General features: G+C 40.3%; 1 protein-coding gene across 1 annotated transcript in view; it reads right to left on the reverse strand.

The window, feature by feature from the left end:
- Window positions 1-3,558: 3,558 nt before the first annotated feature.
- The window catches only part of ADGRD1 (adhesion G protein-coupled receptor D1), a 154,287-nt gene continuing 145,047 nt past the window's right edge, over window positions 3,559-12,798 (reverse strand). Inside the window, exons 22-25 of the mRNA XM_074606508.1 lie at window positions 9,153-9,279; window positions 7,963-8,004; window positions 5,937-6,029; window positions 3,559-5,252 (exon numbers count right to left, since the gene is read on the reverse strand). Coding sequence (XP_074462609.1) covers window positions 5,157-5,252; window positions 5,937-6,029; window positions 7,963-8,004; window positions 9,153-9,279 — 358 coding nt within the window. The 3' untranslated portion in view covers window positions 3,559-5,156. The remainder of the gene's footprint in view (window positions 5,253-5,936; window positions 6,030-7,962; window positions 8,005-9,152; window positions 9,280-12,798) is intronic.

Below are 12,798 nucleotides of genomic sequence, written 5' to 3' on the forward strand. Positions count from 1 at the left end.
TCAGGATATAATTACTCTAGTTATTCTTCATCACATAATTCCCCTCCTATTTAACTTCCCATCATCACCCCACCACATCTACACAGCTATGCAACATAGAGGAGGCAGCTGGCAGCCCATTAATCATAATAGAAGTAGCTTTAACCTTGAAAACATCATCTACAGGTTTGCATCCCTCTGTTGATACGCTTTTAGAGCTGTTTGTTCTTTGAGATGGTACATTTCTGAATTTACGTTATCATTTTCAGATAAAAGTGAAGTAGTAATGAAGTTTGAATACAATATGCATTAGTTAAAAAAAAAAAAATCACAATTTTTGTAATACACTTTATTATGACCCATTGCCCTGCTATCAAGTGAAACTAGTCCCAGAGCCAAAGCTTCCTCCTCTGAGCCACTGAAGTGAGGCCTGAACCTTGTCCTGTTTTTCTGCCCTGGCTGTACTAAATCCCAAAAGATCTCTTTCTGCTGGTAAGGCTACAAGTTGGCTGTCCTGAAGGGCCAGAGGAATCCCACCTGGCTGATGCAGCTCTGGGGCACCATCAAAGTAATTCCCTGCTGTCGCTCTGATGCAGCGTCCGTGGCAGGTGGAGCTGCTAGCCCTACTTCACATGCAAGGATGCTCCCATGCGTATATTAGACTCTGCAGCTATGATAAGAAGGACGTCTCTGCAGCCGTTAGAAAAAATGGAGAAATCTCTGTCCTAATGCTTTCCATTGTAACAGGGGCCAGCAGAGCACGTAACGCAGTGATTGAGGGGCCAGGGTGAGAGCTAGGGGCCACGCCGTACAATGCTTTTGTCCTCAGCACTGGAGCCAGCTACAGGTGAAGGAATGAAATAACCGTGTAGCATCAGTATTTAATAGTAAATGCTCTGTTTGTCAACTGTGAGTTTCAAAGCACTTAGCAAAGAGGACAGTATCGTCTTCATTTCACTGATGGGATAAACACATACTCAGGAAAAGTTACTTGCTGAAGCTCATGCAGCAGGGTAACAGCAGAGCAATGTCAAAACCCCTGGCATTTCAGAAACACCTTTCTGACCATGCCTGTGCTCCTGGGCATCCAAAGCATGGCTAGTTGGTGGCAGTCGATAGTTGCCACAGCTACTCGGCTGCAGGAGAGTGCAAAGTGCCACGGAACATTAGTTGTTGCATGTGCACCCCTCTTCCATCCAGCAAATTCTCTGGCCCCAACCACAGAATATAGCGGAGAAGAAGATGCTGGTGTGGTGACAGAAAGAGACTTCTGAAAGATGTATTTTTTTCAATATATATATATATATATTTATATATATAAAATAGGTGTGTGTATATATATCTAACTCTAAGTGTGTGTGTACATATATAAATACATACACATACACGACACACACACTCTGCCGTATTCAGACATCTGGTAGAATGCGAAGTTTCCCCTCTAAGTCTGAGACAGAATCTGTTTGTCGTATTCATAAATGTCATTTTTTCACCTAGGAACTGACCTTGACCAGGTTGCTGGAATACTTGGGTTAGAAGAAATGATCTGCAGCAGCTGCTTCATAAAATATACTCCTTTCTTAAAGAGGAGGGAATGACTTTCCTCAGTATATTCTGTGGGTATAAATTTTAACACAAAAATATTTTCTGCACATTACCTAGGCACACCTGACACATATAGTACGACTTCTCATATGAGTAAAGCTCTGCTTGTTTAATCACAACAATAGTACTCATGGGAAGCCATAACTGTTGTGCTGTTATTTATAACCCATGTCAAAAGAATAATTTGAACAAATACAAAGTTCTTTTAGGAAATTAAGATTTCTTATTTATTTGGGGGGAAAAAAACAACAAAACTAAATTGTTTTACTACTTACTGGCAAAGTCATTCTTGCTACATTACCTATTTTAAAACTCACATCTCATTCAATTAAGATTTCATACCGTTGACAAAATGATGCTGTCCTGAAAAAAAATATTGCAAACGCTGCTATATACAAGCCCATAAATAAACTGCAAGATTTTCAGGCTTCAAAAGACTGAGGACAGGAAGAGATCGTTTAAAGATTCATTTGAGCATTTCTTATTCAGTACATTTGCTGCAGTCAGTAACAACAAAAACACATTGAATCAAACAATAGGAATGGACTTAGATGGCAATGGAACACATTTGTACTTTGTGGTTTTTTCACTAGTTTATAAAAAAACAGAAGAAATCCCATCCCCAACCTAATATTATAAATACAGTGTTCTAGCTCCTAACCTCGTGTGACATGAACAACAAGATAAACTGCTTCATCACAAGTACCGTCCAAAAGTTAAAGCATGGGATGTAGGTTATCCACAGTGGATCTCCGTACATGCAGGATAATGAATGTTCCCTCAATGTGTAATATATCTATGGCACATTCTAATGTATAAAACCAAAAACATTTTCATGCTCTTCCTATATTTGGTGAACAATTTTAAAATATGGTATACCTGGATGAAAAACAGATGTAGCCCTTTATACCACTGTCGTTGGTACTCTCATTTGTATGTTGCATGTTTTTCTCAAATGGACCGTGGGTAGTGACATAGGTGACAAATATACATCAACACAGGAGGAAATGCAGGCAATGAAAATTTTGGAGGGGCGAATGTTCTTTAAAATTAAGATTTTTTTTTTAAAAAAAAAGCTTTTATACGTCCTCTAGTTCATTCAGGGAACTGTTTGTGCTATAACACAATGATTAGAAGAGGCTGATCAAGGAGGGTTTCAATCTATATCCATGATCACAGTGTTAAAAAAAAACAACCAACCCACAACAAAACCCACATGCTCCAGTATAAAAAATATGTTTAAATATGTTGTCTGCACGCAATACAAAGACGAACTCTGTTATCACAGTACTGTTCTGTTACAATCTCCTCCATACATTCCAAGGGCTCCTTCTACTGTGTCCTTTGGGGAAAAAATAATCGTTCTCAGGACAAGAGAAGCCCATATATTTGCACAGCTGTAAGACAGTCCAATGTAGAAATGGCTCGGAAAAAGCCATAGACAAAAGCCAAAATAGACATAGCCATTTAGATATTTGGCTTTTACTGCCCCGCCTTTTAGAGTTAGCTGTCAACAACTTGAGTTATTTAGCAATAGGAAATTGAGTAGAAGCTTATATATTTCATGCATGTATATGTGTGATATGCAGTATGTCACAGTCTGCTCTGTTGTAGCTGCATAAAGCCAGCATGTATCTGATGAAACTAGGATAATTTCTGTACAATGCTTTAATTTGTAGCCACAGACAAACTCTGGGGTTTCAGTTTGATGCCCATACCAACAAGTCTTGGCCAGGAAGGGGAGAAGGCACAAGAGGTGGAAAAGATTGGTCCAAACTGAAACAGATCATTTTTTCTTAGTGCAGGAAGGAAACAGGGAGAAAACTTGTTTTGGATCAATCAAAAATGAAATGCATTGATGTTTTCTAAACTTTCAACTCCATTTCTTTTGGATGACACATTTCACTAAATTTAGTCCTAATTGATGAATGGTTCCTGTTCCCTAAAGATCAATTTACTTTTTTTTTTTTTTTTACAAATTTACTATCCAATAAGCAATTTCCACCCTGCACATTAGGATGCAAATACCTTTTCTCTCAGAAATCAATAGCAGATTCACTTCGCAAAAAATGAGATTGAAGATTTGCGTATTTCCCTCCTTTTGTAGCATTTTGATAGCCCACTGTATTAGGAAAGCCAATATAATTCCCTCGGTAATTCCTGCAAACCAGTATACCCAGTGCGTTAGGGAGAGAGGTGCTGCAAAGAGGGAAGAGCTGGGGATGCAAAGCCATGGCTGCAAAGCCACCTGCAAAGAGCGGGGCTCGTCTTTGCAATTGCCCTGGAGGCCCTGGCTGCTGAGAAAATCCAAGAGCAAGGCACACCTCGAGGGGCTTTGACCACTCCAGGGCTCGTATTCTGCTTCACCCCCAGCTGGAACGGTGCAGCCGAGATTGCACCCCCTCGTGCTCCAAACACTGCTTCAAAAGAAAAATTACAGTGGTTTTTTTACTCCTGAAAGATACTTCATGGCAGTACTAAAGCAGAAGCTATTAAGTGCTGAGCACAGTTTAAAACCACAAAAGACTCTGCAGAGGCCTATCTAAAAGATGTCTGTAGGTAACAATACATAGACTTATTTGTAGTCTGGCTGTCTTCACAGTATATCATTGTGTTACATTTTTGTGGTTGGAATTCAGTGTCTCGATTTGACCAGTGAAAGGAGACAGATACGTCACAGTGCCAGGTTTTGATTTCCAAAAGCTACAGCGCGTTTGTGAAATGCACTTGACGGATAGTTGATTGCATCCAAAAGCGTCAGGCAAAGCAATACAAATACTTTGTATTGCGATACGTCACCAGAAACAAATCAGCGACAGGAATCCTGTGGACTGCTATGGGACAACCTTAGCCATTTCTACCTTTTATAGATACGGTGTAAATAGGAATATCCAAAATACTAATAGGTCACATACAGGAGTATTACATGTTACATGTGCTGTTTATGTGCATAGAGACATACGAGTATATTAGCTTTGCTAATTCCACGCCTGTGCTGGGAGCTGAGTAGCTGGAACCTGCTTCTCCCTCAAGTCCTGGCTTCCTTGTAGCATTTAAATTAATCACCACACTATGTATTTTGAATAAGCTTCACTTCAATAAACGGATTCTGTAAGGTAATAAATGTAAACAGAGAGTGCACAGCAAGACCAGAATAGCCCCACGACAACATCACAATGGGAAGCATTTCATTTTAGAGCATAAAAATCCATCTTTCCAGAGGCACGTTGCCTTTCCTCAGTTCTGGGAGCTGGAATGATTCAGATAGCAATACGCCCTTTTTGTGTACCTAGTGTTTTCATCATTGCTGACAAAACCATCCAGTGTATATTTGTGCTAGTTATTTTTGCAGACATTGCTAATAGCCAAGTGGTAGAATGCGTTACAGTCCCGAAGGCAAGCAGATGAGGGCTATTTACTCAACAAAACAATATGGCAATTTCCAATTTATTAGGCAGTGATTAGAAAAGCAGTTTTCTACTGGTATTAACAGTGAGAAAAAAAACTGGTGGACACTGTGTCAGAGGTCCTGGATGTATGGCTTGATTTTCACTGAGAAGCTGGTATTACTGTCAGACCGCTGATAAATCAATGCGGTTGGCTGAATTGGTGCTTTTATCCCAGGTGTTCAGCTTTGTGGGGGTTGCGCCTGGCCTATTCCCAGTCATCTGGAAAACAAAATAATATTGAAAATAGATTTATTTATTTTGCTAAACCACTCATGTCTGGATGAAATAAAAGCCTGAAAGCATCTGTTTACATTACAGTGTTGTCACAGTGTCTTGAGAGCATATGCTATAAAGGATTTTTAAACAGTTATTGCCAGGATCGTAGGTGATTGGCAACGATCACTTAATAATACCTATCACTTCAGAAGTCTGGTTCTTTATAAAAACAAATGTCTTTTGCCTCAAGACAATTTAAGGAGAGCTAGAAAAGCATATTCACTTCTTGATTTATTTAAGATTTTATTCCTCGGGCTTAAATGTAAAAGTGCCCTATCAAAAAGCCATCATCATCAGACAAATACATTGCCAAAATGCTGCTTGAATGCGTAATATGAAGTCCATTACGACTGGTGGGAATAGTCTCATTGAACCATACTCCAGAGTTCATAAACCTTTGTTTACTTTTATTTGATAGTTTACCAGGAAGTAGAATTTTGTCCTTTGCTTTCAAAACAGATATTGTAGCTGCAACTTAATACTTGCTGATTCCACCTGTCTACACCATGCATTAGGGGCGGTACTAAAAATACCCATGTGCCTACTTGTGTCCTGTTCCTTCCAACAGAATTTAATGTGGAACACTTTCAAGTTCAATAGGGAAAAAAAAAAGAGAGGAATACTCACAATGTCTGAATTGAAGGGTTTCACATTGATGTTGCGAGTCGAACTACTGGTAAGGGACCAGACCTTGGTTTTGTGCTTAAAGGCGGCTCTAACCTTTGGGAAAAAGAATGAAACCAGATAGAAGATTTCTTTTGAAAAAGTTGTGTTTATTTTCACAGGTGCAGCCTACGATCATTTCCCCATTATCCTTCTTCCATATTAACATCACTGTACTAAAAAACAACAAACAATCCGCCCCTACATTTTCCTTTGTATTTATGGTCTTATTTTAAAATTTAACTTTACTTTTCAAGTATCCGTACTTTAAATACAAAGCATTGTATAACCTCACTTATGTCTCATTTCATTGGCAACATTTTCATGTTATTCCATCCTCCAAGTCATACCTCCAAGGTCTGACTGCATTACCATTCATCTTGTGAAAAATAAAAAACAATCAAAGCAAAAACCCCAAACTGCAGGGCATAGAAGCATACATCCCCAGTATTTGCAGTCCTGGTTTGAAAGAGTTCATAAGGTGCCATTATAGTGATTTTCACCAGCTCACTAGGACTCTTTCACATTTTCTTACTAAATATTCAGCCCCAGGCTGAACCACAAGCTCCCCCATTCAGGCAGGCTCTCCCTGGAGCTCGTGCAGCCCTGGTGGTATCCAGATGCCATGAGGATGTAAGCCAGCTGCCAGCCTTTTGAAAACTGAAATTCCTTAAACATGCTGGATGAATTTCCCTATAGATGTAGGAAGATTCTGCACCAAGGTGAAAATAATCAGCTGCATAAAGAAAAGATGGTGAGACAGTCATTCTTTAGGCAAGTGGGTGAGATTTATCAAGGATTACTGGCTGGAAGTGATTGGCCAGCGTTACGATGTTGTGATAAAGAACATCTCGTCGGGAGGAGCATAGTCTGCAAAACACACAAAGTAGTATTTCCTCCCTATTCTACACTGGCATGGCCTCAGCTATAGCATTGTGTCTGGCATCCCAGGAAAAACAGGGACCAGCAGGAGTCAGCCCTGGAGAGAGCAGTGAGGATGATCACAGGTCACGCAAACACGTTACGAGAAGCTTAGGTTTAAGCCAAAGAAGAGACTGGGGGAAGACAGGCTAAGTCTTACAGTCTTCCCTGTCCTGTGGAGAGGAAGGGAATTACCTACTCTTTATAAACATAGTAGCTAAAACAGTAAGAAGGACAAAAACTACAATTTAGGAGTGGCAGTAGGGAGGCTAGCAAGGCCCAGAGCCACATTGCTGAGGGAAGCTGAGGGGCTTCGATGACTGAGCTGTCAGGGGTGACACTGGCACGTCGGACGCGTGCTGTGGGACAGGCTGCTCAGGTCCCAGACCCATCCTCCCGCGCTGTGGGAGGAGTGGATGCTGCAAGCTCCAGGCCCAGCAGAGATGGTCTCCACAAGCCCATTTACATCAGCCTTGTCTTGCCTTTACCCCAGTTGCTCTGAGACAGCCTTAATGGAAAAAGACGCCTCTTGGTCCACTATGAAATCCTGAACTTTCTGCCAAGAAAAATACCTGGAATATGTTCTATTGTGTTTGGTTTCCCATTAAGGATTGCACGAGTAACTTCCAAAAGCCTGTTTTGCTGGGGAAAATATTTCTTTTCCTCTCTGGAACTGCAGATGTAACAAAGCCAGAGGTGCCCAACGGGGAGCGCCAGAGCGAGTCCTGCTGCCTCTGTTAAGCATCCTCCCTTAGCAGCACAGCCCGTGCCCTGCGCAGCCCCTCCAGCCCTCAGGAGTGCTTCTTCCCTGAGTCTTGAGCTGCCTTCTCTTCTCTTCTCTCTCTTTTTTTTTTTTAAAAAAAACCTTTCTTATGTTAAATAAAATAAATGTCAAGCATTTGTCAAAATGCCACAAGTCATAAAGTCAGTGACAGTCATGTATTAATTGAAAGAAAAAAGAAATCATTGGCGTAGCAGGCAACTATAATAATAAAGTATTTTCTTGTTTTATACTCATGTTACTTGAATTTGGTAACGTCAAATTTGTTAACCTGATTTGGTTACATACCTCTGAATTCAGAAGACAGTGAAACAGGAACATGAAAAATCCCTGAAAACAAATAAAAGGGAGAAGGGTGAAGACTGACTATGGAGAATGAGACACAATGATGTATTTCTCACAGTATTGTGTAAAGCAGGTATTGAGTAGCTGGAGATCTATAAATACAGAAGAGTAGGCCAAATTGAGCCCCATGTTAAACTGGAGAAACCTGCAGCGTTAGGTTACTATGAGGCTTGTCCGGACCTTTTCCTGTAAAACAGCATCTCCTAAACTTTGGGGTGCTAGAGGAGAAATCCGGCTGAAACGAAGCAGGAGTTCTGTTCTCATGACAACAAGAGAACTATTTCTCTGTGCTTGCAAAGGTAAAGGCAGAGGGAAATGCTCTTTGAGAAACACCAAATCACTATTTTTCACATTAGAAAACCAGGGTATTAGCATTAGGAAAACTTTCACAAAATACGTTTGCTATATTTGGGCTTTTTGTCCAATGGAATGTGAAAAAGTCCCATCCCCTTTCCCTCCAAAAATAAATTTATTTTCTTTTGGGGAGTATTCAGTCAAACTTAGTTTTTTTTATTTTGGATGAAAATTGGAAATTTTCTTATCAGTTCATGGGGAGAACCCTGTTGATATAGATTAATGCCTCTACTGAAACACCTGCTTACAGCTAAGCAGATCCTTACATTCCGCCTTGGATGCAGCTATTTTTCTGGATTGGTGTCTTAAGAAGAGGAGGGTGTAATTGCCTGCAGGCAGGAGTCACATGCTGGTTTCTGCAGAATGCAGAATAGCTCCACTTTTCTCCTTTTGCTGCCCCATTCCCACAAACTTCTTTTTGCTTTCATTTAGTCTCAGTAATGAAGCCTCAAACTGACACTGAAAAACTCTTCTGATATCTCTACTAAAGAATCTTGCCTGTGGTACACGGTGCTGGAAGAATGAATTCCATTTCCCAAGCTCACTGTCTCATTTATTTAATTATTGCTACTGGAAACACTAAGGAGTGGGATAAAAGTTCTGTTCATACAAAGACTAAACAATTGCCAGCACTGTATGGTCAGCACAGACTTAAAAGACAGAGGAAGAAAAATAGAAAAAATCCAGCAGACACAAACATATGAAAACTTTACTAATGATCCGCTTATTGGATCTCAGCAGCAGTTTGGTAGCCATAAACTCTCCCACCAGGTACTTACTTGTAGTGAATTGAAAACAGCAAATATATACTGAAATACTAATGCGTGGGCATTGACAGCCAAAATCCCAAAGATCCACGAGCTTCCCAAGATTGGTAAGAGAACCGCGACGGCTTTAGCTGTTAGTCTGAAAGAAAATGAAAACAGGAAATGTGGTGAGAGAGTTAAACAATTTTCAGCGCCCACACCAGGGAGGATATCGGTTATGTCCTGGCAGCAAGGTGGGGGGTGTATGACTCTCTTTGCCATATAGTTCTTTTAATGGGCGAGTCTTTTAATTACTCATTCCTCGTCTGTGAAAATGGGGATAACAAAACTCCAGTATCACATGGGATAAATACAGATCAAGAGTCAGTAACTGAGGGTGCAGGGCAAGAGATGGAGAGATGGTCCTATCACTTCAGCAGCCAGATCTTCAGTTTACAGTGAAGTATCGTCATTTTGTCAGTGAGGAGTCAAGTGTAAGAGTCAAAAACAGAGGGCAGAAACTGAGAACAAAGGCAGCATCACATGGAAAACTAAAACTACTGTATCTAGTATATCCAAAATACATTTGCTCAGCACTATAGTTGAGTCAAGACAACACAGTATTTCTCTTCTAGACAGCGACTTGGGATTTTTAATCACCACAAATGGGAAGAACCACAATGTACCTCTGCAAAATGCAAACCCTCTAATGCCGTGGTATTATTCTGCCACCACCCTGCTTTGTTCAGAGTTGATTCAGAGAAACGTATGCCAAATATTGAAATAGCTTGTGTTTCTCAGAGGTCCCTGCTGATATATGTTCACTCTGCTTAGCTTGAAGTATTTGGCAGAATTTCAATAAAAGGTGATACGACAGATGAAAAACTAATAGCACTGAGAAAATAAGAGGGATTTTTGGTTTTGCTTTAATGAGCTCTGTACAATACGTTTGTTCTAGTGGTAGATGAAAAGAAATTGTGGTATACTAGAGAATTAAATGATCACGGAAAGTTTTCTGTAACAGCTGAATTCTATGGACCAAATTTTATATAAAGAGTAAACAAAGGGAACCACAGAGAAAACAAAGGCATAGCACTTAGAATTGTAAGATCGCAGTTACGTCTCTTCAGTGTGTTCATAGTCTTCTACATTAAAGACCAAAGAACTTTCCACAAGGAGCTGATTTCCTTCATCTACAACAGGAATTAAGGGCAACCAAACCTCACTGAGCACTTGGAACCCTGCAGAAGAGGCATTGGCAATTCTTGCATCCATTTTCTGCTTTGACATAAGCATTGCTAATATCTCTTTCTGCAATTGAATTCCACTCAACCCTTTCCAAGAAAGACGGGCACAATTGATGAAATTTAATTCACAAAGATTATTGCTTATCCCACACAATTGTCTTCTTATGAAGCCCTGAGAGCATCATCTCTGATTCATGCTAATGAATTGCTCTAAAGAATTGTACTTTTGTGTCTGCATATACCCTGCAATATTGACTTCAAGAGTGTCATAGCAAGAGCCCTACAGACTGTTTCTAGTGTAATCACAGAAAAAATAGGAAGACAACCGGATTAGTCTATGGGAGTCCTTGCCACAGGATGCTATGGACATCTAACAAGGCTCCTGTAAGGTCATGCAAGACAGTTTGTTTGTGGATTGTTAAATGTGGCAATTCAGATGCAGTCGCTTGTGCAAGAAGTCCCTAATCTTTTGTGTGCAGAAAGGTGGGAATATGTATTTGGAGAAGAATCACTCTGCTTGACCTTTGTAGTGGGGATAGAGGGTTGGATGGGCCCCCAGTCCATCTGGTTTAATCCGAGATGGCAGTCCTTCTGTTCTTAGCCTAATCCATCTGTCTTTTGATTAAAACAATAAACACCTCTACAGCTTGTTTTCACATCAATTTAACCCAGTAAAGGCAGGTGAAAAACAGAGAGGGCCAGGTGACCAATAAGGGAGTTAATAAGTCATCACTCTCTTTTTCCCAGTAAGTGCTATACATCTAGTTCCCAGCACTGGGCAACTCAAAAGCATTCCTGATGTCCGTCCCCTCTGTCATCACTCAAACACCCCCATGAATCCCACAGGGCAAAACATTCATGTTGTCAAGAGACTACTAACTAGACAGCCCAGTACAATTTTGCCTGTCAAGGATGAATAGATGTCGAACCTTTGCACGTCCAGGCACCACATTTTCAATGACAGCTATCAAAGGACACACTTGTCCTCCTGGGCAGCCGAGTACAATTTCGGTGGTACAAGACAGAAAGCAGGAAGAAGGGACCTGTCCCCATTTGAAACATCCTGAACCAACACAGCACATACATCTAATCCCTACTTACCACAGCAGTTATAAACACTCCCTTAATTCCTGTTGTAGCTCACAGGATTTAAGCACATGCTTACAATTAAATGTGTGTTTAAAATATTTCAGTGAATTTAAGTCTATGGTACAACTATAGATAAAGAAGCCAAGAGGGCAGTAAATGGAACGGGGTAGTGAGAAACTAAAAGTCGGTCCATGCTCACTAAAGCTACATTTTTCAGAAATTAGCAGATTTCTATTTAGTTGGAAACCTATGCAAGAGAGAGAGTTGTTTTAGGGAGATTAATGTCCTACTTGTGCCTTTCACCCCCTCGTACAGATTAAAGACAGGTTCAGGAGAGAACGCGTAGAGCTGCATGACAAGAGACCGCTTGTAATTACAACAAACATAAAATAAATGAGAATTTTGTACAACACAATTCAATGAAGAAATCTTCTAATTAAACTTAGAGACAAGACATCTTGTTCATTTCGGTGACCTGAGCACACACTTCGTTATATATCCTCGATTAAAAGTGGATGTTGAAGAACTGCATAGGCTTCAGGTTTATAGGGAATCCGGGATGGGGAAGAATCTGGCATCTTCTTTTTTTTTTTCTTCTGTATTGATTCTTATATTTATGTCCTTGGCCATGAATATTTCTGCACAATTCAATTTAATTCTGCAAAAAGTTTTTTCCGTCCATAAAATGAAGGAATACCTTAAAGCTTGAGCTCTCCTATTTAATTCAAAAATGCATTTTAAAAGATACAATTTCAAAACAACGGATACAAGTTTATCTTCATGAACCAAGGATGCTTTGATTAAAGATTAAAGTTCATGACCTCAACTCTAACGTGCTCCACTGGGGAGCTGCCAGCAGACCACCTCTTGCAATCAACTTTGTGCAGAAAGACCCGTGTAATCCTACAGAGCCCTTGTGCCTTCAGGAAAGGGCAGCTGTGCAGGACGCGGGGCAGGCTGGGGGGGAAGGCTGCACAAACACCTGGAAGATGGGTTAGGTACCTTCAGATTCCATGACGGTTTAGATGTCCTCTCTAACCTGATGCAGCAGGTGATTAGCATGCCCAACACAGCTACACTTGTAAAACCGTCTTCATTACAAACCACCCTTTTTTCCTTTTCTCTTTTGTTCTCACGCTTTCAATTTTTATAAAATTTGCAGTTTGGAATATAATTTTCCCCATCTGGTTTGTTGCCAAAAATAAGTTTTGATTATTTCTTTTTGAGTCAGAGCATAAAAAGCTTCATCTATAATTTGTAGTTGGGGGCAGAATAGAGTTAGGTACTCAATTTCATTTGTTTTCAAAGTCATTCTTACCGTTTGGATTTTCAGTAGCCTTTAA

This window comes from Larus michahellis, chromosome 13 (assembly GCF_964199755.1).
Source record: "Larus michahellis chromosome 13, bLarMic1.1, whole genome shotgun sequence".
NCBI lineage: Eukaryota > Metazoa > Chordata > Aves > Charadriiformes > Laridae > Larus > Larus michahellis.